Source organism: Oryctolagus cuniculus, chromosome 5 (genome assembly GCF_964237555.1).
Source record: "Oryctolagus cuniculus chromosome 5, mOryCun1.1, whole genome shotgun sequence".
NCBI lineage: Eukaryota > Metazoa > Chordata > Mammalia > Lagomorpha > Leporidae > Oryctolagus > Oryctolagus cuniculus.
Genome location: NC_091436.1, coordinates 117,987,353 through 118,013,218, shown reverse-complemented (window position 1 = coordinate 118,013,218; position 25,866 = coordinate 117,987,353). Strand labels below are relative to the sequence as shown.

The following is a 25,866-nucleotide window of genomic DNA, read 5'->3' as shown; positions in this document are numbered from 1 at the left end:
ATAAAGAAATTGTGGTAAATATACACGATGGAATTCAACTCAAGAGGGAATATTCAGCCATAAAAAAGAATGAAATCCTACCTTTTCTAACAAAAAAGATGCTTAGTGAAATAATCCAGTCACCAAAAGACATATCATGTTTTCCCTAATTTGTGGTAATATACAGAGTAGAAAAAATGTAATAATATGAGCAAGATTGACATTTTGAGATTTGATTATTGTTTATAGCTCTTGTCTATATTCTTGAGGAACACTGGTTTTTCTACTTACTAATTGTTGAATTCTTAATTTATAGGATAGTTAACCTTGTGTTTATAAAGAAAATTGAAGGAATGTCATTGTAAAAATTAGAAAAATAAGAGGAAGAGGAGGCAAGATGGGGTAGGGGGAGGGTGGGAAGCACAATTATGTTCTTAAAATTGTATATATGAAATAAACAAAATAGGTTCCCTTTATATAAATAAAAGTAAAATTAAAAATGCAAAGCCCATCCACTTAAAACACAATCTTGCAATATTGGGAATTGTACCTGCTATGCTGCTTTGGTTTCTGCTCAGAGACAAAATCACTGGATTTAAAGAAGGGACAAAGGTAAACCCACTGTGAAGAACTGCATAGTAGTCCCCAGAGATCACAGTCACATTCACAGTATGTCCATCGTTCCCCTGAAAAATCAGTTTTAAAAATCAAATCTCAGCAAGTAAGAATGACTTGAGAAGTCCATACAAAATTAGCTTAGAAGATAAATTTTTAAAAGTTGTTATTAAAGAGTATGGTAGAGTATGTTGTGACTTTCATCTCTCTTTCTCTCTCTCTCTCTCTCTCTCTCTCACACACACACACACACACACACACACTCAAGTGCTTAAACTAGGCATATGCATTGTTGAACAGAAGCAAAATAACCTTCTCTAAGAGGTCAATAAGAATAGCACAATTAACATAGCAATTTTTCCCACAAAAAATGGAAACTTCAGATAAATCCTATACCTAGCTCAACTACCCAACATGTATGAGAGTACTTTAAAAAAAAAAAAAAGATTTATTTATTTATTTGAATGGCAGAGCTACAGAGAGACAGAGGCAGAGACAGAGGGAGAGATGTCTTCCATCTGTTGGTTCACCCCCCAGATGTTGACAACAGCCCGGGTGTGACCGATCCAAAGCCAGGAGCCAGGAGCTTCTCCAGGTCTCCCATGCAGGTGCAGGGACCCATGGACTTGGGCCATCCTCTACTACTTTTCCAGGCCATAGCAAAGAGCTGGCAGAAATAGAGCAGCCAGGACTCGAACTGGTGCCCATATGGGATTCTGGCTCTTCAGGTGGCAGCTTCACCCACTATGCCACATTACCAGCCCCAGTAATGTAAGTTCTCAGAGAATCTTTCTCCCACATACTCTTTTGTAGCATGGTTCTAAAAATTACAATCTTATAAAATAATAATCAAAAAAGAAGAAAATATGGACTCCAAGATAATAGTGACTCTACCCAGGAAAGCAATTAAAGAAAGTGTTAAATTGAAATCTATTGAACAGATCTAGAAAATAATCAATTTCAATTGAAGGAGAACAGATAGCTTCAAGGAAAAAAAATATTGATATGATGGAACTTATTAACATGATGTTTTTTTATTATAAGACAGACATGATAAGACAAAGGGAAGTTCTAGACTAAAAATTATTGAATAGACCTAGAAAATGATCAACTTCAATTGAAATAGGAAAATAGAGAGCTTCAAGGATAAAAAGTAATATGATGGAACATTTTTAAAAGATAGTGACTTTCTTCTAATCCAGCTCACTGCTAATGCTCTAAGAAAAGCAGAAAATGGCTCAGGTGTTTCGGCCACTGCCAACCACCATGGGAGACCTGAATGAAGCTGCTGGCTTCTACCTGGGCTGGCCCTGACTTTGGCAGTCATCTCGGGGAGTGAACCAGCAGATGGAAGATCTCTCTATGTCTCTCTCTCTCTGTCTCTTTCTCTGTCTCTCTCTCTTCCTCTCCCTGTCCAGTGCTGACTTTCAAAATAAATAAATAAATATTTTTAATAAATAAATATTTTTAAAAGATGGTGAATTTTTATTGTAAGTAAGGCATGCTATGACAAAGCAGATATTCTAGGAAGAAAGCAAATAATTATCAAATGAAACAAAGATTATCAGGTTCTTCCAGCATTATTTAGTTATGATTATATAAATGTATTACTGATTTAACAAATAAGGTACTGCAGCTATATTCAAAAGAATTAAATGTTCTTGTTTCATAAAGAGGTACTTGAAAGATGAAGGATAGGGAAAACATGATTTTATTTATTTTCCTTTTAACTTCTGTATGTATTATTTAACCAAAGCTAAAAGTTCTCTTTTTCAGTGATTACCCATGCTAACATAAGAAATCTAAACAGTAATATTTTACCATTAAATGGATCAGTGCAACTCTGGCCGTCGTGGCCATTTGGGGAGTGAACAAGCAGATCTCTCTCTCTTTCTCTCTCTCTCTCTCTCTTTTTCTCTTTCTCTCTCTCTTTCTCTCTCTCTCTCTTTGTAACTCTGCCTTTCAAATAAATAAATAAATCTTTAAAAAAAAAGTACCCAAATGTCCAATAATAAAGAATAGATAAACAGATTACTGTACCACCATATATTGGAATTACATGGTGGTTCACAAATAGAAGCTAGCTTTTTGCAATATTTAACGAATTGGAAGAGATAAACATGTAGGACTTGTGATCAAAGGGTATTATGAATCCTAGCTCCTGGGGAATCTGTTAATAGACAGATCTTTTGGGTCATGGTTATACTAGGAACGTTGATGACATTGAAATCAACTCTGATAGAAAGTTCAACTGCAGCTCTTATTGTGACTGTCACCAACAGCACCAGGGAAGTGTCTGAATTCAAATCCCTCAGCAGCCCAGGAAATAGCACCCTGAGACAAAGAGATGCCAAAAGGACTCCACTTACCCTGGAAGGAACTTTGCATTCAATTCTTCGTGAATTGCTTGCGCTGACATTGATGGCACAAGACTGAGATCCAAATAGCACCATGCTAACACCCTCCAAACTAGAGCCTCGGATAGTGGCCCAGATTCCTCCTGTAGCAAAAAGAACATAGTCAAAGGGGAAGCATGGCCATACAGAAAAAAATCTATCATTGAAAAGAGATAAAATTGAATCAACATATAAAACTCTTCAGCAAAAACACAAGGCAATACACAAACTAAGAGAAAAAACTGAAGTTAAAGACAAACTAACACACACTGTGGGAGATAGTTACTAGAGGACAGAGGAAGTAGTAAGGCATCAGGAGACCTTTAAAATAAAGCATGGAGATGTAATACTGACACAAATCAAAGAAGTGAAGTGGATAGTCTCTGAAAAATAATTCTGCCCTAGATTCTAGAACATCATTCCTTCCAACCCCATAAAATTCACGATTTTCTTCAGATGCCAAGTATAAGAAAGCATCATGTGGAAAGAGCAGTGGGCCCACTTAAAGCAGGCCATTGATAGTATCATCCTAGAGTGCATTGGTCCCCATTTTCCTCATCTTTAGTTGATGGCATTCCCTTCCATCTTTGCAATTTGATACCACACATACAAGGCTCTAGGCACCATGATGGTATAGAAATGACAGGCGTTGCCACCCACTGCCATCAGGACTTATATGACGCCCACTGCAGAGCCTCCAGAGAAACCCCCAGCTCCCAGCTCTTCACTGTTCACGTTGGTAAGAAGAAAGATGGCACTCATCCTACTGATATCATGTCACACTTTCCCATTTGGAGGAGCCACTCTTGACCAGCTGATGTACAGAGAACCCATTTATTATTGATGAACTCAATGATTCATATCTGCCACCCCCAGGAGGAATACAGAGAGGCAATGAAGGCCAGCAAAGAGGTGTATCCCTTAACAGTGGGGCTCAGGTGAAGGAGCAAGGTCACCTGTCCCAGTCACATCAGGGAGAAAAAGGGGGATTTACACAATCTGAGGAAAAACTTTGGGGATGATGTGACTGGGTTCAATAATACCCTAAAGTTGAATGTGTAACTTCCCCTAAAAGGTCCAAAGCAAGACTACAATAGACTTCAAAGGTAGAGGATAAAATAAAAGAGCAATATATAAAAAGTAGCATAAAAGATATAATGCCTGGAAACAAATTTGACAAGAAAAATTTGGGAAGATAAAAAAATCAAAGAAACTTTGAAATGATGCTAAAGGACTTAGTAGATGGATGAAAACTTGGATAAGAATACTAAAATAAATGAATAGAATGAATATCATAAAGCTATCCTATCTTTGCAAATTAAACAGAAACATTAATGTAATTTCAAAGAAAATATAAATGGGATTTTTGTTTAAATTAGATAAGCTGCTTTGAAAATTTAATGAAAATTAAAATACCTAGAAAATAAAATTTCAAAAATAAGGGTTAAAAGTTCTTCTTTACTACATTAAATGTCTATCAAAATTTTTATTGTGGCAGTTATTTGGAAGAGCTGTTAAAAATCACTGCAACCCACATTAATGTGAGTGCAGGGTTAGGGTCCCAGCTCCAACCCCAATTCCAGCTTCCTGCTAATGCACACCTGGGAGGCAGCAGATGATGACACAAGTACTTGGGTCCCTGTCACCTACACAGAAGACTGTAATGGAGTTCTGGGCTCCTGGCTTCAGCCTGGCTCAGCCCTGCATGTTTCAGGTATTTGTGAAGTGAACCAGAGATTCACTAGAATGATCTGTCTGCCTTTCAAATAAAAATTAAAAATTATTTTTTTCCTATGACAATTACTACAAAGTTTGATGATTCAGTGTCTTAGCAAGATATGACAATGATACTCATTTGCCAGTATTTCAAAAAGTTCGTGGAAAATTTGCATTATCTTTTGATTTCCTTTTCCACAAAATTGTAAAAGCCCCCTCATGCTTTGCTGCATAGAGAATAAATCATAGGGCCCGGCACTGTGGCACCGGGTTAATGCCCTGGCCTGAAGCGCCGGCATCCCATATGGGCGCCGGTTCAAGATCCGGCTACTCCACTTCCCATCCAGCTCTCTGCTATGACCTGGGAAAGCAGTAGAAGATGGCCCAAGTCCTCGGGCCCCTGCACGCATGTGAGAGACCCGGAAGAAGCTCCTGGCTCCTGGCTTCGGATCAGCGCAGCTCTGGCCATTGCGGCCATCTGGGGAGTGAACCATCAGATTGAAGACCTCTCTCTCTCTTTCCGCCTCTCCTCTCTCTGTGTAACTCTGACTTGCAAATAAATAAATAAATCTTTAAAAGAGAGAGAGAGAATAAATCATATATCCTTGAAGGATGATTTTTTCTATTTATCAACATTCTAAATACATATTATCTCTACACCCGGCAATTCCACTTCTGAGATGTTATATACTAATGTGTTCACCCAAATACAAAGTCAGGCAACTGTATATGCATACATAAATCACGAAGCTGGACTATTTGGGGTTGAACTGTGTCCCAAAAGTTCGTATGTTGATGCCCTAATCCCCATCACCTGAGAATGTGATCTTATTGGGGAATAGGATCTTCGTAGATATAATTAGTTAAGATGAGGTCAAACTAGAGTAAGGTGTGCCCCTAATCTGACATGAGTGGTGTCCTCATAACAAAGGGGGGGGGGGTTTGAACACAGACTAGACACAGGGAGAATGCCATGTGAAGATACAGGCAGGTGATGTTTTACAAGCCGTGGAAAGCCAAAGGCTCCAGTGTTCCCTCAGAATCCAGGAGAGTGGCATGGAAGAGATTCATTAAAAGTTGGTTCAGAAGGAAATAGCCCTGCTAAAACCTATATCTCCTGTCTTTCGCAAAAACAAAAAATGGACCTGATTAGAAACTATTATACTGAAATAAGCCAGTCCCAAAAAGACAGATACCATATGTTTTCCCCAATCCGAGGTAACTAACAGAGTGTCTAAAATGTAAAGTATTGGAGTGAAATGGATATTTTGAGATTGGGTGATTTTGTACAGCCTTTGTCTCTCCTATTGAGGAACAGTTTTTTTTTTTTCTTTATAGTATTTGTCAAACTCCTTTACTTACTGTAGCGTTAACTTTATGATCATTAAGTAAACCAAGAATGAAAGATCTTTATAAAAATAAAATGGGAATGGAAGAGGGAGGAAGAAGGGTTGGAGCATGATGCATGGAAGGAAGGGTAGGGTGGGAAATATCACTATTTTCCTAAATCTGTATAGATGAAATACGTGAAACTTGCATAACATAAATAAAGATTTTTAAAAGGGAATCACAAGAGTATATAAGGCAAAATCAGTCTTTTCCTCAAAAACTGTGGGTTGCTTCATATATAGGTAAATGATAATTTAGAATATTATTAAATTCATTATTATATATATTGACTACCTATTCAGCTATAGATTTCTTTTTGGTAGGCCTAAGCCTGGTTCTCTTTGACCTCCCTATAGCCACATTTCTCAAACTTTATTCTTCATAGAAATTGCCAGAGGATCCTATTAAAAATGAAGATTAATTCAGGAATTCTGAGATGGGATCTAAGACTGTGCATTTCTAACAAGCTCCCCAGGTGATACTAAAACTGTTGGTCTAGGACCACACTTGAAGCCCAAAGTCTTTAACATCTAGCAGAGGGTGGTATGCAGAATGGCTCCATCAGTGCTGAATGGGTACTTAAGTGGCAGATTAACACTGGTTGCTACTATGTAGGTAATAGGGCAGAGAGAGTCAATAGGGAAAGTTTAAATCCAGTTTTAAAGAAGCAGACCTGGAGCCTTTCCCTCTCACCTTCCCTGTCTCCTTAGTTTTAATGAAAGTTACTTTGCATCCATCCGGCATTACTCCTTCTCAGAGTTTTCCATCTTTTGCTGAAATGTACAGCAATGAGATATGATCCTCCCAGAACTCCCTGTCCCTTCATGAAATACTGCAGGTATAGCATTCCCTAAGGGATGATCAACTCATTTCAATTTTGGACCAAGTTTTAGCACTAAGAATTCTGCAAATCAGTTTTAAAACTGAACGTCTTGCATCTTGGGATCCCTCTGAGTACCAGGAAAACTGAGAGTTAGCCAACCTGCGTGTGCAAAGCACTCTGTACAGGGGAAACAAAGATGACTGAGTCACCTACTATCTAGTGGTGGGGAGAGAAGTTAAAGAAGGTTGCATGGCTTGGACTGCAAAGGTAAAACTATAAAGATCAAAACACCTATAACTCTCATGAGAGGACTAGTACGTGCCTTAAACACAAACCAACAATTATCATGATAAACTAGAATATGAACTTTCCCTGTGTACACCACATAGCACCTGTGTCCTTCCGTAAATCACTGAGACATGAGAGTAAGTGCTGCTTGCTCTGTTTTAATTATAGAAATGAGGTGGGGTAGGTTTCACAATCCACAATCCCAGGCAAAGTAGAGTCAGAAACAATCTGTCCCTGTGAACGAGGAGTCTGTGGCCAGAACACATTGCTCTAAAATATGTTCTGAAGTGCAGGCCTCTGGCCACTATAATAAGCAATGACAAAAATCTAAAGTTTGGGGAAATGAGTCTTATGCTCTGGAATGTATGCATATCTTATGTTAGCAAACATAAGCATAAGTATTCCTCAGAATCTTAAAATCCAGCGTGGTTGATTTTAATTAGTCCTACCCTTTAGAAAGCAGCAAGTCATAGAGAGGTCTGAATTCCCATGGAACTTACCCAATCCATGGAGATGATATTGATAAGACCCACTGCCCTCTGTATCCCCCACTACTCAAGTGGCCATTGGTTTTGCATGCTAACCAAGCATCCAGTGTTGGTCAGTTAACAAGCATTTGTGAAACATCACCTATGTATAAATCCCCTAGTAGTTGAGGAAAGCCTGCACTTCACATTTGTCAAAAGTTGTACATGTAAAGGAGCTTCCCCACCTCACACAGAACTAAGCATCATATAAGTCAAGTAGTTTGGGCTTATCTTGTAAGACAGCATGGTACAAGGGTACTTCAAAGAGTTAATGGAAAAATTGTACAGACTTTTAAGTCTTAAATGAATTCACTTGCCACGTCATTATTCAAGAATAAGCTTATTAATAAAAATGTTTAAACCCATGCATAATTTTTTCATCATATTCATTTTCCATTATCTTTCTGAAGATTCTTCATAGAGCCAGCAAGGACCTTGGCATCAGATAGTTCTGGTTTGCACTCTAGCTTTGTCTCTCTCCATGGGAAACCTTGGCAAATCACTCTCATCTTAGAACCAGTATTATCTCATCTGAAAATGGGGATAATAATTCTACCATTCAGGCAGTTCTAAACATGTAAGGTGTGTGAGAATTTAGCATAGGTATTAAATAAATGATGTTATGCTATTATGGCTTTCATCATCATCATTATTAGGAAACTAAGTATCAGAGAAGTAACTTCAAATTCTGGGCTCACACATCTGACTTGGGGAAGAACAAAAACTCAACCATATGTGCTAACTCCCAATCCAGTGTTGCTTCCAATAAAGCAAGTGGCCCCGATGACTCAGTGGCTGACCCAATTGTGCCTGACTCCACCCCAGCCACACTATAATGCTTAATGTGGCAAGTGAGTTCATTTAAGGCTTAAAAGTTTGTTCATTAAAGGAAATACTCAAAAAATCGAAGGCTGTGAATTATAGTAGATACGGGATTTCAGACACTCAGGACCTACAGATCAACCCGAATGCTAGCTTGCAAGGATCAGATGCATTGGGTAACCCTCCCCAGATTACCAATCTCTGCAGCTCTGGAAGGCTCCACAGCATCCAGTCTGGGTTTCACATTGAGAAAGAGGCCTTCTCCACTGGCACTGACAGCGAGACCACAGGGTCTCACCAACATGGAGATCTGATGAACTCCAACCGGCAGCAGGTCTGTCTGACAGACCACATTTGTTTGATTTGAGAAAACAACTTTGCAACTTGTTTCGTTCACTGTAACCTGCAAAGATTTGGAGTCACCAGAGAAACCAGTTCCACTAATATAAACCAGTAGGTTGATGTCTCCATCTTAAATGAGATAAGAAATTAAAAAAAAAAAAAACATTTTCTCAGTGATATCACTCCACTTCAGAATCCTGTTTTACATTAAATGTTCTTCCCTCTCACCGCCCTGCTCCCCAGTGCGGAGTTGAACGCTAATGTAACTATTGGGCACACACATATATTTCCATAGTATAGAGCTCCCACTTTAAATTTTCTCAAACTAGTCATGAAGGATTGCTATAGATTAAACATTTTAAATAATCAAAAATCTACTCTTTCCCATTTCAACTCATGATCATATCCCCTAGACAGACAGAAATGTGCTTCCTGCTGTGTCACTCAACATCCAACTAATGAACTGATGTATAATCTACACCCTCTCCCATCACCAGCTATATTCCCCTAGCAAAATAACTCTGAGGTTCATGCCAGTCTCAGTGCCAAGTCTCAAGTCATACCAAGGGAATACCACACAGAATGCATGCAGGGTGTTGACTCCTGGAGGTACTGGAAAGAGCAGTTCCCTGGGCAATGAGCTGGTATGTCATTTACTAGCACAACCACCTGAAAAAAGGCAAAAGCATTTTTTAAAAGTATGCAATTCATATGTACAAGGCTATTCATAAAGCACTTGTGAATTTCCCCCAAATAAAAATGTGTTAACAATTTGATTTATTCTCATTTTCTTCTAGTTTCACAGTACAAATCTTCAATTGTAATGAATACCACAAAACGTACTAAGCTTTCTAACGTGATGATGGATATTATAAAATCCATTTCAGAACTAAATATGCAAATTCTTGAGTAAATCTCTATCACTTAGAAGTAAATTTCATTAACTTAAAATGCACACGGACTTCTCTCTCCATATTTTCAACTAGCTACTCACTGCAAGCCCTTTGCTTGTTAATAAAGACCAACAAAGTAGGCACCTGTCTTCTAACATCAGTCTGTGACTGTACGTGTGTATGTGTAACTGTATATGTATAATATCACTTTGTGACTGTATACATCCCTGGATATATGATGTGGGTCCGTTTTTGTTTCAGATTGGTAGGTCCCAAAGAAGAGGCTATGTCTTTCCTGTTCACTGAAACCAATGCTAATCTGACATAACTCAAACAATACTTGGAAATCAGGAAGGTGGAAAATATAGGACTCAATTGATTCTCTACCTATAAAAATGGATTAAAAGCACAGATATGACATTTATGATAGCACTTCCTTATGTAAGTGAATAGTATCAGAATGGCAGGGGTAATAAAGAACATTACAATTTTATTGATAATGCTTTATTCTTTGCATAAAGACCTAAAATACAAATATATTTGATGTTGACATGTGTTAACCCTGTTCAGGTTCCAAGGTGTTAGTTGTACCCCTACTTATTGTTTTTGTAATTTAAATTTTTCTCAAATTAAAAGCAAATGACTTTTAACCAGAATGCTGATAGATGGGAAAGAGGAACACCTATAAAACAAAAAAGTTGACTTAGCTCATTTGCTTTCCAATTCCACTGTCTAGAGGCATAGATAATATTTTCCTCTAAGTTCTCTACTTCTTTGCATCAGAATAACAGCATCAATAATTATAACACAATATTATGTTACACAGCATTAATATTTTCACTGTAATTTACATACCCTGTGGAAGTAGAATGAGTACAAGCATAATTGCCTTAGTTTTATTGATTGAAAATATTACCCTCAGCTGCTAAATGCATGAGCCTATATTACATATCAGTGAGTATCAGTAAGACTTGGAAACTGGTACTTTAAATGCTCAGGGGTTGACATCGCATGACAAGCCACCGCCTGCAATGTTGGCATCCCATACGGGCACTGGTTCAAGTCCCAGCTGCCATATTTCCAGTCCAGCCCCCCTGCTAATGTGCCTGGAAATGCACCAAAGAACAGCAGAAGTGCTTGGGCCACTGCACCCTCATGGTAGTCCTCATGGGAGTCCCTCCTGGCTTCAGACTGGCCCAGCACTGACTGTTATGGCCATTTGCAGAGTGAACCAGCTGGTAGATGACTACTCTCTCTCTCTGGCCCTCTGTCTCTAACTCTGCATTTCAAATGAACAAAATAAACCTTGAAAAAACCTCTCACCCACTCTCACCTGAGGGTGCTGATTGGCAGTAGCCAACATGTCTCCAAATATGGGTCCAAGAAAAACTCCACCGTCGTATACCACCCGAGTAGTTGCAACAGGATCCAATCCAGTAAGATCTTCATCAGAGACCTGAGGGGGTTACATTTCTGATAAATTCAGTCATGGAACAGAAATCCAATGCTAACTAAAAACAAATAAATTTTTCAATTCTGTTACGTATCATCAGATAGCTAAAAAGTGAAAGTGGGGTAAAAGAGAATTGAAACCTAAAAGTAAATAATGAAAAGCACGTAAAGCCGCTGCCTGCAGTGCCGGCATCACAAAGGGGCGCCAGTTCGAGTCTCGGCTGCTCCTCTTCTGATCCAGCTCTCTGCTATGGCCTGGGAAAGCAATGGAAGATGACCCAAGTCCTTGGGCCCCTGCACCCGAGTGGGAGACCCGGAAGAAGCTCCTGGCTCCTGGCTTTGGATCAGTGCAGCTCCTGCCGATGCGTGTATCTTGGGAGTGAACCAGCGGATGAAAGACCTCTCCTCTCTCTGCCTCTGTCTCTCTTAACTCTGCCTTTCAAATAAAATAAATAAATCTTAAAAAAAAAAAAAAATAAAGTCCCAGTAGCTTAGAGGAATATCTACTTGTATGTTGAATTATCAAAAGAAGTATAACAACTCCATCTTCTAAATTGAGATATTTAGTTTCAATACATTTCTCTATTTTATATGCTTACAATCGAAAATAATAAAATGAAAAGAAACAGCAATACGGGATGAGAGCAAGGACCACTATCCATCTTCCATCTCCACTCCAGGACTTTGAAAACCAGATGACCCACTATGCCATATAAAATTTCATCTTGGGCTTCATTTATAATAACTGAATGCTAGATGATTATTAGATTATTTTTTAAAATCCTAAATATGCAAGAGCATCTGGTTTTGTCATTATCCAAAGACAGCAAATCCTTTTCTAAACTTCCTTCTGGTACGCCATCTGCCTCCATGATAATCTAAGTCAATCACATCTGCTTAAATTATCCAATAACAGATGCAGAATTATTGTATGGTGGACACTGACCACTGTTCTCTACCTTTTCCCACTTAGGAAAGGGGATGTTGCATTTAAATTGTTTTACTGGGGTATGAGGTCCAAACTGTGTTTAAAAGCTTCCAGAAATAAAGATTATTGCATCTTTTTACTTGAATATTCTAACAAAATTAATAATTAATGACAGTTTTCATTTGTATAATTCTGATTTTTTTTCCAAGTTTCTCTAGGGCTCCTAATTGATACCACCAAAGGGATATCATACATACCCTGATAAAATTGGGCAAATCCCCAATCTGAGTGGACCAGGAAAGTGTCCAAATATGTTCATAGCAAGAGTTGAGATCCTCCTTTACCGTGAAGTCAGAGACATTGAGGTATCTGGATGTGAAGTTATCAGCATTGTTCTGTAAGAGCTTCTGAAGATAATTAGCAGAAATATGCACAGGGACATCTGTGAGAAAAGGGTTTGAGAGAAGAGATGAGCAAGACACTAATTAATCCACTTTTCAGGGTCTCGTCAACAAGGATAGCAGAAAATAAATAACAGGATGCCTACTAAATTTTTAGGAGATTCAAAGATATACCTTCAAAAGAATGCCCAGGGGCCAGTGCTGTGGCATAATAGGTTAAGCCTTTGCCTGCAGCACCAATATCCCATATGGGCACCAATTCATGTCCCAGCTGCTCCTTTTCCAATCCAGCTCTGCACTATGGCCTGGGAAAGCAGTAGAAGATGACCCAAGTCCTTGGGCCCCTGCAACTGTGTGGGAGACCCAAAGGAAGCTCCTGGCTCCTGGCTTTAGATTGGCTCAGCTCCAGCCAATGTAACCATTTGGGAGAGTGAACCAATGGATGGTTCACTCTCTTTGTCTGTAACTCTACCTCTCAAAAAAAAAAAAAAAAAATGCCCAGTGCTAGCTAGTTAGACCTAATTAGTTAGATTAAGCAAACACAAGTAGATACCCACTTTTAATATCCTAATTCCTTTTATCAATACCATATCATGTAGCAAGCGGAGAACACAGTCATGTCAGACAAAACAATCTCAACTGTTAACTGGAAATGTTAGCTCCAGACACCTTTGTAATGACTGAAAGCCTAATTAAATATTGGATTTTCCCTGGAAAAAATTAGCTGGCCCTGTGAACAGAGAAAAGTTGGCCACTTTTCACAGGGAGTGAGGGAGGCAGAGAGCAGCTGACACCCATAAAAAGCTAGCTAACCCAGCTGGGGAATGTTGGCATTTAACTTCAGTTTCTCTATTAGAATTTCCTTTAAGCCCAACCACCTGCTTCCCCATTCCACATCTCCAAACAGAAATAACAATGCTCTAAGTTTGAACTCTGCTTCATGCTTTACCAAAAGTTTCCATTTCATTAGCTACTCCCAATAGCCTGAAAAGTGGGTAATTTGGATACCCTAATGGCAACCTTAGAGATGAAGAAAATGAAACCCAACAGCGTTCAGACGCCGACCCAGAAAGTCAGATTTAGCTTAGAACAGAGGTTGCCTTCTGCCTACTCAAGAGCTTTCCTCTTGAATTCCAATACTGCCCTAAAAGGTTTGCAAAATAAATTTTGATGAGAAAACTCTCAACCTTTGAAAAAACCTTTTTCTATACTTAATGTAAGAATTTGGATGCTCTCCATTTTAAGTTTATTTTCTCATTTTCATCTCCTTGAAAGACAGAAAGAGAGAGAGATCTCTTCTAACCACTAGTTCACTTCCCCAAATGCCCACAACAACCAGGGCTGGGCCAGCCCAAACCCAGGATCCTAGAACCCCATTCAGATCTCCCATGTGAGTGGTAGGGGCCCAAGCACTTGAATTATCATCTGCTGCCCTTCAAGATGCATTAGCAGGAAGCTGGAGCAGAAGGAGAGCAGTCAGGGATGTGAGTAGCCTAAAAGGAAGCTTAACTCTCTGCACCACCACACCTGCCCCAGATCCTCACCATTTGAAAAGGCCAGGGTAAGGCTGAGCAGTTGTTTTCCAGGCAGTGATGGGAAGAAAGTCCACAACAGAAAGTTGTAGCAGAAAAGTCTCTCTGCAGGTAAACGCTCTCATTTGTGAAAAGAGAAACACAGCACAAGAGTGGGCCTCATGGGGGCAGGACATTGTTAGCACTAGGTTTCCCTACACATCAGATTCCAATTGCCAGGGATCCTAAGTTTCCCTCTTGTAGTAAATACACACTCCTGTTCCTCCAGCCCAGAAAATTCTTTTGCAAGCCTAACATCATTCTGCTGGGACGACAGAAAACTTTTGTACCACGCGCCAACTCTTACATAGCTGCTTCTGAGTTCTCCTGAGCCTCCTTTCTGGTTCACTCTACCAAATAAGCAACATTCGAGACAGCTTCAAAACATTCACGCTGCAGAAATTTTTGAAATCCATGCATATGAAGGGTCTCCAAAATACTCATGAAAATGCATACTATGAAAAATATGAAGATTTCAAAATTATTTTCCATCAAAATACTTGTCTTTTAATGTCACTTCCACATCTTTTTTAAAGTACCCCTGTATCTTTAACAGTTCTAATCTTTGTCCTTTTTGAAATGTGTGTTGCTTGAAGATTTAAAGGCTCTACTCTATCGGAAAGCTCTTCTGTATTTTCTGTGGCCACAAAAATTCACACCTAATGTATGGTGTCACCCTGGCCACCATGGATCTTAGTCTAGAAAACTCTAGAGAGAAGAGAACTGACCCTGAGACCCAAATGCCCAGGTTCACAGCTAGACATTGCTACAACTCTTCATATGACCTTCAGACAAGCCTCAGTGCTGTCTGCTAAGTGGTGGCCTCTAAAAGCTATGTTAGTGACCTAATTTCCGGAATACATGAATATTACTTTAAAAGGCAAAAAAAAAAAAAAAAAAAAAAAAAGAATCTAGCCTTACATGGCAAAGATCTGATTAAGTTAAAGATCTGGGAGTGTTTGTCCTGGATTACCCTAAATGCAATCACATATATCCTTATGCAACAGGCAGAGGAGGTTTTGAGACAGGAGCCCCAGCAGCATGCAACAAGGGAGGCAGAGGTTGGAGAGAGGCAGACACAGCCAAGGAGTGCTAGCAGCCACCAGAAGCTCAAGGAGGCAGGAAACACATCCACCCCTAGAGTCTTCAAAGGGAGCGTGGCCCCACTGACAACCTGAGAGAAACTTCTGACCCCAGAACTGGGAGAGAACATGTTTCAATTGTGTTCAGCCACCAAATTTCTGGTAGTTTATTACAATAGGCACAGGAAACTAATTCACTCAGTTTCCACATTTATAAAATAAAACGACTGGGATCATATTACTAAGACCCTTTCCAGATCTTTAAGAAAATCATCTTCAGATACTGGAAAATAAACAAACAGCTTTAAGACCACCACCCTGTCTGACAACCTGAGAGTTGTTGCTTCCCTGTGACTATCTCCAAATACAGAAATGAGAAGAGCCCCACCACCACCACCTCCCCCACTGCCCCTTTACCGGGAATCACTGCATTAGGAAGGTGGATGCGAAAGTGTCCTCCCAACGGTGGACTTGTCCTCTGCAGTCTCTGCGTCGTCCCCTGGACCAATTCAGGCCCTTCTTCGGTTCCATTGGTGGGCACAGAGCTGTGGCATGTCAAAAGCAAAGCTTTATTCACAGTAGGTATCAAGACGTGCTGATCCAGACCAAATGCAGCTCTGTCTCAAAGATCAGGCTGCCTCCCATGGTTACAGGCTTTGAGCTCAAACTCCCAAATACTGGGTGTCCCTCTCTTATAACACCAGAAAAAGCACAATAATAAGCATTAGGATTATTTAAGAATGTTCCACTCCTCTCACTGCCCTGATCCTGCCAGTAAGGCATCCAGCGCAGGAGTAAACGTGATCCCCAGAGTTCTGGTTCTGGTGCAGAGTTGAAAGAATCTGGTTTTCTCTAGCCCTGTGTGCATGTTCAAACAAAAGTCAGTGTTCCCTGGTCCAGAGGCTTCCCCATCCAGTACCCTGACTGAAACATGGCCATTGAGCTGGCTTGCTTCTAACCAAGCTCCTGTGTTTAAACACATTGCCTGTCCAACCATGCTTCTAATATAACAAGAGGGTCCAGTACACTGTGACACACTGTGAGATAGAATACTGCTCAGCCATTAGTATGGACCAAATGCCGAATTTCTGTGTTTCCCCACAGTTGTCATGTCCAGTCTGAATCCCCAAGGTGGCAGTAGTAGAATACGGGGCTTCTGGAGAGGTAATTAGGTCAGTTCCTAAAGGTGACTGAAGGCAGACTTCTCATGAATGAGGCTAGCATCCCCAGAGAGGCCCACATAGCTTCTACCATGTGAGGACTCGGCAAGAACCCAGACACAAGCACTCACCAGACCTTGAATCTGCTGGTGCCTTAAACTTGGACTTCCCTTCCTCCACAACTCTGAGCAATAAATATCTATTGTTTATCAAGCTTTCCATCTATGCTATTATGTTACAGCAGCCAAAACAGCTGATGCAAGTCATTAGAAATAATTTTAGAAGGATGTTTAATGAAATGGGGTATAGTCAATCAATACCATTATGTAAAAAGGACACATTACAAATATAATATAATGTATGATCTCAATTTAAGGATTAAAAAGCAAATACATATATGCATTAGTATATAAAATTTCTTTAAAAAGGCCATTAGAATGTGACTCAATGCATTAATATAAGTCACCTCTCACCTGATGGATTCTCAATGATTTTTAACCTTATGTGTTTTTCTGTGTTTCCTAAAATTTCAGCAATAGACATGATTTCTATCAACAACATTCAACAATATTATTTAAGTACTGCATATTGATCAGTATACATAGAAGCATAGAAATAGAGTGACACTGACTGGGTTGGGACACGCACCTAGGAGAATCTAGTCTGAAGGTTGTCCTGTCTCATTCAGGCCAGAGGCTTCCAGAAGGAGCTAAAGAACTTGCAAGAAACTCAGAGGGATCCTGAAATCATCCATTCCAAATACAAACTTGTTCAGAGTTACATAAAGAAGTTTGTATTATCTCAGATTTAGTAACTTTGGCATTTGGAGCCTGCCAAAACAGTAGCTTCCTGTCTGCCCTTCTGCCCTTAAAGCTCTCTCGCCTCTTCATTCTATTGATGGTTTTATTGTCTTCACCCAGAGGACCAGGAAACAGACTCTAAGTCCAGGAATGTGGAGCACAGATTCAAGTTTTCTGTACCTGCGTTAGATATACCACCCCAGCATGCTGCAGGTAGGAGAACTCATGTGGGAACATGGCAGAAAAAACAGAAATATATATGTACAGGGGTATTCAAAAAAGTTCATGGAAAATGTGTAACATGAAAAAAATTAGGCATGAACTGCAAAAATTTTCACTTTTAATTCCGTTTTTCCATGAATTTTTTGAAGTGCCCTGTGTTTTTCCCCTTCTTTCCCCATATATATGCATCTGTATATAAAAGGCAGAGCATCTCAACTATCCATACTCTACTGAGGTTTAAGTGAAAAATTAAGAGGATAAATTAAAGCATACATATATTCCAGTGACTTGCAGGAACCTCATATTTAATTATTGCTTTATGAACTGCAGCTAAGAAGCAACACTTATGGGGTTTTAGTGCCATCTGGTGGTGAGTTCTTAGAAATACCTCTTTTGTTGGACTATCTCATTTTCCTTCTAATAATTTCAAAAAGATTAATATATGGCAAATGGATTGAGGGGAAAAAATCAGAAACCACTGGTAATGTGATCCTCTGAGAAGCATAAAAGACAGCTGCTTTTTTTTAAACAAATGCAGTAGAAATTAGTGCTCAAACTGTAGTCCCCAGATGTGCAGAATCAGCATTACCCAAGAACTTGCAGAAAAGTACAAATTCTGAGGATCTACCACAAAACATACCAAATCGGATTATGGGGGTGGAGCCCAGCATTTTGGGTCTTCTTTAAAGAGTTTTTTGTTCATTTTAAAGGTAGATTTAGAGAAAGAGAGAGAGGGAGGGCGAGAGTAATCTTCCATCTGCTGGTTCACTCCCCTAAATGGTCACAACAGCCAGGGCTGGGCCAAGTCGAAGCCAAGAGTCCAGAATCCCATCCAGATTTCCCATGTGGGTGGCAGGGGCACAAGCACTTGGACTATCCTCCGCTGTCCTCCCAGGCACACCAGCAGGGAGCTAGATCACCAGTGGAACAGGTGGGACTCAGACCTGCTCTCACATGAGATACTGGCTTGATCTGCTGTGCCACTAAGCCAGCCCCATGATTTGAGTTTTAACAAAATATCCAGTTCAGAATGATGCCACAGTCTCAGGATAGAAAATGTTACTTTAGACAGTAAGATAGGTGGTTTTCTCTAGGAAAATTCTCACTACTGGCCGGTGCCGCGGCTCACTAGGCTAATCCTCCACCTTGCGGCGCCGGCACACTGGGTTCTAGTCCCGGTCGGGGCGCCGGATTCTGTCCTGGTTGCCCCTCTTCCAGGCCAGCTCTCTGCTGTGGCCAGGGAGTGTAGTGGAGGATGGCCCAAGTCCTTGGGCCCTGCACCCCATGGGAGACCAGGATAAGTATCTGGCTCCTGGCTTCGGATCAGCGTGGTGCGCTGGCTGCAGCGTGCTGGCCACGGCGGCCATTGGAGTGTGAACCAACGGCAAAGGAAGACCTTTCTCTCTGTCTCTCTCTCACACTGTCCACTCTGCCTATCAAAAAAAAAAAAAAATTCTCACTACTGTGTCCTCCAAGCCAACCAGCAATCCCAAGGGGGGAAAGGTGTATAAAAACCACTCCTTACCATGCAGTGATGAGTGGGAGCTCTGTGGCACACCCTGCCAACAACGATATATTGTAGACAGGAGGGGATCCTGTCACAGAGACTGATTCCACCAGATGGCCTCCTGGACGAGCTATTCCAGAATCTTCTTGAGAAACTACAAATCAATGATCCAGTTAGTATGAAGTAACTCAAGACTTGCTGTGTGGAAAATCTTAACTAGAGTTGCTAACCTACTCAGATCCCAGCACACACATACAGCATAGATTCCTACATATATGGTGCCATAAAGCAAAGGGAGAGGAGGCTAGAGGATCCACCATTTGGTTTAATGCCAAAAGGAAATTGCATAGTTCAAGCAGAGAAAGATTGATTCCATAGCGAAGTCCAGCCAAATGTCACTCTCTGTGCTACAGTGCTTCCCTACACACATCATTTATGTCACCTTCTTTCTCCTTCTTCCTTCCCCCAGTCTCTAGCAGGTATATGGCCCATTCTCCTAAGAAACACCGAGTACACAGGCACTCACTGGGGGTGCTTGAGTCCTGATGCACAGTATTGAGTTAGTATGTATGCAGAATGAGTATAGGCTTTAAGATACCACTGTTCAAATCGTGTTCCTAATCCTCTTGGGTACCCACTCAGCTAATCCACATAAGCTCCCAAGAGTTAATTATTTTAAAGAAATTTATTAATACTTTGGATTATCAGGGTCACAGCAAATGCAATCACCAGTTCTCAATGTGGCATTACTACAAAGAAAACAGATTCAGTGTAGCTCATAGATACAATTCTAAAAATATGATACTTTCCTGCCTCCCCATCACCTCCTCCTCCCTTCTTTCCTAAGACTCAGTTTTTACATTTGTAAAGTGAGGATCATAGCAAGAAATTTTAGTGAGACTACAGATTTAAAATGACTTGCAACACATATTTTAAAATTCTTATCCTCTTCTACTATGCACAGGCCCTAAGATTGTTCACAATCAATATGGCAAAGAGTTGTGGGGCCACAACTTTGTCTTACTCAGCTTTGCATGCCCAGTGCTTATCACAGCACTAGGCACAGAGTAGGCGCTCAATAAATGACTATTCATTCAGCCAGGTAGGTTCAGCACAGGTGTCAAGGATGGCTGGGTTCCCATCTTCACCAACAACACAGATGGGTGCTCAGGGCATGACACTCAGCCCCCCCCCCCTTTTTTTTTCTGACAGCCAGAGTTAGACAGTGAGAGAGAGAGAGACAGAGAGAAAGGTCTTCCTTTTCCATTGGTTCACCCCCCAATGGCTGCTGCGGCCGGTGCGCTTCTCCTGGTCTCCCATGTGGGTGCAGGGCCCAAGGAGCTGGGCCATCCTCCACTGCACTCCCGGACCACAGCAGAGAGTTGGACTGGAAGAGGAGCAACAGGGAAGAGGGAGCCCCAACTGGGACTAGAACCCCGGGGTGCCGGCACCACAGGCGGAGGATTAGCCTAGTGAGCTGTGGCGCCGGCCTACACTCAACCCCTTTTAGCCTTGGTTTTCACCCTTTGTAGAGTGGGGATACTAGGGCTATCTCTTAGGCCTCTGACAACTAAATGAGAAATAATTGGAAAGCACCACTAGATAAAGACATCGGAGAGATATAATCAAGGATTAAATTAATAAAATAAATGATATACAATTAACTGTGAACATCAAGACTAATCACATAGATTTTATTTGACCATTAAATGATTCTTACGAAACAGCCATTGCCAGTAGGGTAAACTAACAAAGCAAGAAGCCAATTGTTTCACCCAAACCAGCTCAAATCTTCTTTCTTGTTTCCACCCTCTCCCTTCAATCTCCTCTCCTCACCTCACCTCTGGATGATTCCAGATACACAGAGCATTTTGTGATCAAGAATAGGATGCAATGAAAAAGGGTTCCAAATCCTTGCCTTCAAAGGTTTGGAAGGGCAAGATGACATTTAAAGAAGAGAAAAGAGAGAGTGAAAAAGCATCTATTATCTAGCCCTGAGTTTACCAACTAGCGGGTTCAAGAGAGATACCAATAATCTCAGTCCTCTGAACATCTGGGCAGCAGTTGGGGTCAAAGTCCCCTAACTAGTTATTTTATGCAGCAAGATATTCAATCAGCCATCCCAGTACACTATTTGAATTGTGCCAGAAAATGAATAGGCTTTGGATAAGAAGCTATGGCCCAATCTGATTCAAAAACACTTCAACCACTAAAACAGGTAAAAGATAGAATTTGATGAGTGTTGATGATGTTTAATTCCAGGACTGATTAGAGAGTCCCATAGCCACCTACTTCCAAGCTCTTCTGACCTCAGCTCTCTATTTTTTAGGCAAAAGGTTTAAAAGTTGCACATTCTGTAAGTCAGAAGATAAATAACTATCATCTTTTTCACCTTGGGGAGGGAAAAATGCTATGAAAACAGGAAAGCTGATCCCCAAAGTCATAAGGGATTCGACAGTAAAGAGAATGTGGAAAAACTGGGCTAGGGAGCCCTGATAGCACACTTCACCATCAGTCTTGGCCATGGGTACACATCATACGTGGCCAACCTCAGTAGGATTCCTGATGAGCACTTTGTCCTTAAGACTACTGGGCAAGCAGAGCTACATGGAACCACTAACTGAAAAAGAGAGGTCCAAGGAGACTTCATGGAAGATGTCAGGTGTGAACTCTAAACAATGAGTTGGAAGAATGTACACAGACATAAAGGATAAGGGCATTCTCTCTGAAGGATATGGTTACCCTCCAAATCTTGCTATCCGTCTTGAAGTTCATAAATCAGACCTTCAACTCATTTATAAGATCAGATAATCACTGTGTTCTTTCTAGCACTTGAACAAATTCTGCTGGTGCAACAATAATGATACAGCAATTGCTTCTATTTATTAAGGACTTGCTATGGTCAAGACTTGTAATGGCCACAGTAGGAGCTTTGTATTAAACTGTGAGTTAATCTTCAGTGTAATCCAATTAGGCATAGTTCTTATCATATCATTTCATAGATGAGGAAACCAAGGGTTCCCAGAATAAGGTGGTAAAATTGAAATAAGAGCAAAAACTGGGGTAACAGCAAGAGCAAACACTTTGGTAAATAGGAAAAGAGGCAGAAGTAGCTAGAGAGAAAGGGAATCAAGGGCACACAATCAAATCCCAACCCCAGCTGCTTCGTAGAACCAAGGCAGGCAAGGTAGACATTCACCTCTCCTCCCCCCATTAGAAGAACAACCACCCTCGGCAGGCAAGCTTGAAGTAGGCATTTGACAGACCCACAGAGAACGGAGTTGACAGTCACCTGTCAGATTTGTGTCTGCAATGATAACTTCATCCACGTAGAGCAGGCCCTTCTCTGGAGCCAAAGGGAGGAGGTTTATCTGAAGAATCAGCACTGGAGGGTTTGCCAAACGGGGCTGGAGATCCCCGAACTGATGCACACAAGTCTCCCAGAGGTTCTCACAAGTGAACTGCCAGCTGCAAAACAACACAGAGTGAAAAGGGGCCTCCCAGGAAGCATCTATAGCTGTCTCCCAAGGACTCTGCAGCAAAGAGAGAGACCTGTTGATCCCCTGCACCCAAACAGCCCCATGTGCCACAGGTACACACACATTCTACCAAGATGGACTCAGCTCGGCACCTGGTGTAATACCACTGATTGAATTTAAATCAAGCATTCATTCGTGACATTCAATGTCAGCAGTATTTTCAAATCACAATTTAATTGTGTGGGATTTTTAAAGATTTATTTTGTCTGAAAGGCAGAGTTAGAGATGAGAGACAGAGAGATGTGTCAAGCAGATTGATATCTTGCACATTACCTTGATTTTAGATTTAAAATCTCTTGTAAGACTCACATAAAATATATAGAATGTGACTGAATCAAAGGATCAAGACACCTGAAATTTATTCCAGAATTACTAGCCAACTGCATTTTTGATTAACTAAAATTTCTTGGTTTTCCACATCTGTCCTGTCAAAGAATATTCTCTAAGGTGCCCCATAAATGTTCTATGATTCTATCCTATGACAGAAGTCACTTCTAGCAAGTGCTATATTCTTTCTTATTTATTTGAAAGGCTGAGTTAGAGAAAAAGGAGGAGGAGAGAGAGTTCTTCCATTCACTGGTTCTTTCCTATAGCAGGGGCTCCTGTACAAAGCTAGGAGCCCAGAGCTTCTTCAGGTCTCCCACTTGGGTACAGGGGCCCAAGCACTTGGGCCATCTTCTGCTGCTTTCCCAAGCACATTAGCCAGGAGCCAAATTGGAAGTGGAACAACCAGGTCTCAAACTGGCTCCCATAGAGGATGCCAGCATCACAGGCAGAGGCTTAACCCATTATACCATAATGTCTGCCTAAGTATTATATTCTTAGCAACTGTTCTTGAATCAAACTTGTTTGTCAAATAAAATATATTCAAGCCAGATCATTAGTACTTTGGGTGGGCCACTGTCCTCAACAGAGGAATGCTCCTGGTGGGCAAAATTCCCACGTGTCCCCATCCATCAGATACCTGTTGGGGTTGATCCCAGGGAGACTCCAGTCACAGGTGGTATTCTTTACGATGTTTTGCAAGCCGAGTGTGAAGAACACAGTCATCTTCAGAATGTTACTCGTGTGACCTTTGTATGCAATACATAGCTAAGGATACCAAACAAGCCCTTCAATTCTAGTAATGCAAGAAGCAGACATTCAAGCCATATCTACCCAGGAGTCTAGATCCTTAGAACCCTACCACAAGCTAGAAGACAAAACGATTCCTGCCTTCCTGGAGCCTACCAGTCTAGCTGAAGAGACAAATAACGTATAGTACATTGTTATTTACTTACCACAGTAGAGCTAGAGAAAAGTCAAAATTGCTTTTTCTGAGATCAAAAAAAAAAAAAAAAAATGTAATTCACCAAGGTGTTTTAATGCTTTCCACCATACTTGGCAGTGAGGATTTTTCCTCAATTGGAAGATCCTTGTTCTAACCCAATTACCTGTGCAACCATGAGCAAATCTGTTAACCCCTTTGAGCCTCAGTTCAACTCTAACTACCAGGCCCTTGGTTTCTAACCCAATTAAGGGCAAAGTTTGTGGCAAGAGAATACTCAAGCTCAGGAATTTTCACCAATGGGCTGATGGACTTTCTACAAATCATATTCTAGCTCTGGACTCTTTACAGAAAATAAGGGAACTGATCTAAAACAGACTTTTTTTTACTATCAGCAATACTGACGTGTTGGGGCTATGGACTTGTTTTGGAAGCTGCTCTATGCATTATAGGATGTTTAGCAGCATCCTGACTTCTACCCAATAGATGCCAATAACACTTCCCCAGTTGTGGCAACTAAAACTGTCTCCATATATTGCCAGGTCTCTCTCTCTCTTTTTTTTTTTTTTTTTTTTTTTTTGACAGGCAGAGTGGACAGTGAGAGAGAGAGACAGAGAGAAAGGTCTTCCTTTGCCATTGGTTCACCCTCCAATGGCTGCTGCAGCCAGCGCACTGCGGCCGGCACACCACGCTAATCCAAAGGCAGGAGCCAGGTGCTTCTCCTGGTCTCCCATGGGGTGCAGGGCCCAAGGACCTGGGCCATCCTCCACTGCCTTCCCGGGCCACAGCAGAGAGCTGGCCTGGAAGAGGGGCAACCGGGACAGAATCTGGCACCCCGACCAGGACTAGAACCCGGTGTGCCAGCGCCGAGGCGGAGGATTAGCCTATTGAGCCATGGCACCGGCGGCCAGCTCTCTCTTATGGAGCAAAATCACCCCCATCGGAGTATCAGCAGTAAAGGGGGAGCTGAAGATAACTGGAACTCCTGTTCTGAACTGTTCAGCCCTGACTCCCACTGGACCCTAAGAAGGAAAAGACTAAGAACTACTGCCCCAGGCTCCAACATCCCTGCAAGACCCACTCTGGTTCCTAAAGTGGCAATTCAGTGTGCCTCTTTCATGAAGGACAGCAGAGCTATTGAAGCAAAGAAGGTATGGTCATGTTCTTAGAACTGTATCTATGAAACACTTAAAGCCTGTTCTCTTTACAATTATAAGAATTGGATGGGCGCCGCAGCTCACTAGGCTAATCCTCCACCTAGCGGCGCCAGCACACTGGGTTCTAGTCCCGGTCGGGGCGCCAGATTCTGTCCCGGTTGCCCCTCTTTCAGGCCAGCTCTCTGCTGTGGCCCGGGAAGGCAGTGGAGGATGGCCCAAGGGCTTGGGCCCTGCACCCCGTGGGAGACCAGGAGAAGCACCTGGCTCCTGCCTTCAGATCAGCGCGGTGCGCTTTTGGAGGGTGAACCAATGGCAAAGGAAGACCTTTCTCTCTGTCTCTCTCTCTCACTGTCCACTCTGCCTGTGTAAAAAAAAAAAAAAAAAAAAAAAAAAAAAAAAAAAAAAAAAAAAATTGATAGCACACAGAATGTAGGTAGAGTCAAGTTTGCACTCCCAGAGAGCAAAGAAAATAATATAGCCAATGAAACCTGCCATAGGTCTTACAGCTAACAGAAATGCATTTCCAAGTAACAATATACAACAGGCCAGGGGTGTCTGAAACAGCAGTTAACAGACCTAGAACCTCAGCCTGAAATGCCTTTGGCAAATCACTCTTCTGTGCTTCTGTTTTGGGGGTCCCAAATCCAGAGGATCATACCAATGCCTGCCCCCCACCAACCATGTGGCCTGACAGCATAGCCTGCTACTCACGTGTGTATATTGATCTAGCCGAAAGCTTTTCTGGGGAGCCGGTGGGGTTAGAACAAGGTGTTGAGGCTGACGGAGGCTGAACCTGCCACAAAATGGCTCTGTCCCAGTGGTAGGATCTCCATCAGAGCTGTAACCTTCTAGGCCTGGGTGTGATTCAAATAAAAGTGGAAGACAAGCATTGATGGTAGACAGACAGAGCTTCTGGTGTGGGTATTTGAAGTAACAGTTAAGATGTTGTTTAAGATGTTCATGACCCATTCAGAGTTCAACATCCACCTT

General features: G+C 41.3%; 1 protein-coding gene across 6 annotated transcripts in view; it reads right to left on the bottom strand.

Moving 5' to 3' along the window:
• Nucleotides 1–25,866, bottom strand: part of PKHD1 (PKHD1 ciliary IPT domain containing fibrocystin/polyductin) — a 579,994-nt gene that overhangs the window by 456,800 nt on the left and 97,328 nt on the right. For all 6 annotated transcript variants that reach the window (XM_070074011.1, XM_051855614.2, XM_051855618.2 and 3 more), the window contains 11 exons: nt 25,588–25,730; nt 23,417–23,544; nt 22,206–22,381; nt 18,932–19,067; nt 15,642–15,769; nt 12,428–12,612; nt 11,124–11,246; nt 9,461–9,566; nt 8,751–9,026; nt 2,964–3,094; nt 530–665 (listed from right to left, as the gene is read on the bottom strand). In XM_070074011.1, coding sequence (XP_069930112.1) covers nt 530–665; nt 2,964–3,094; nt 8,751–9,026; nt 9,461–9,566; nt 11,124–11,246; nt 12,428–12,612; nt 15,642–15,769; nt 18,932–19,067; nt 22,206–22,381; nt 23,417–23,544; nt 25,588–25,730 — 1,668 coding nt within the window. The remainder of the gene's footprint in view (nt 1–529; nt 666–2,963; nt 3,095–8,750; nt 9,027–9,460; nt 9,567–11,123; nt 11,247–12,427; nt 12,613–15,641; nt 15,770–18,931; nt 19,068–22,205; nt 22,382–23,416; nt 23,545–25,587; nt 25,731–25,866) is intronic.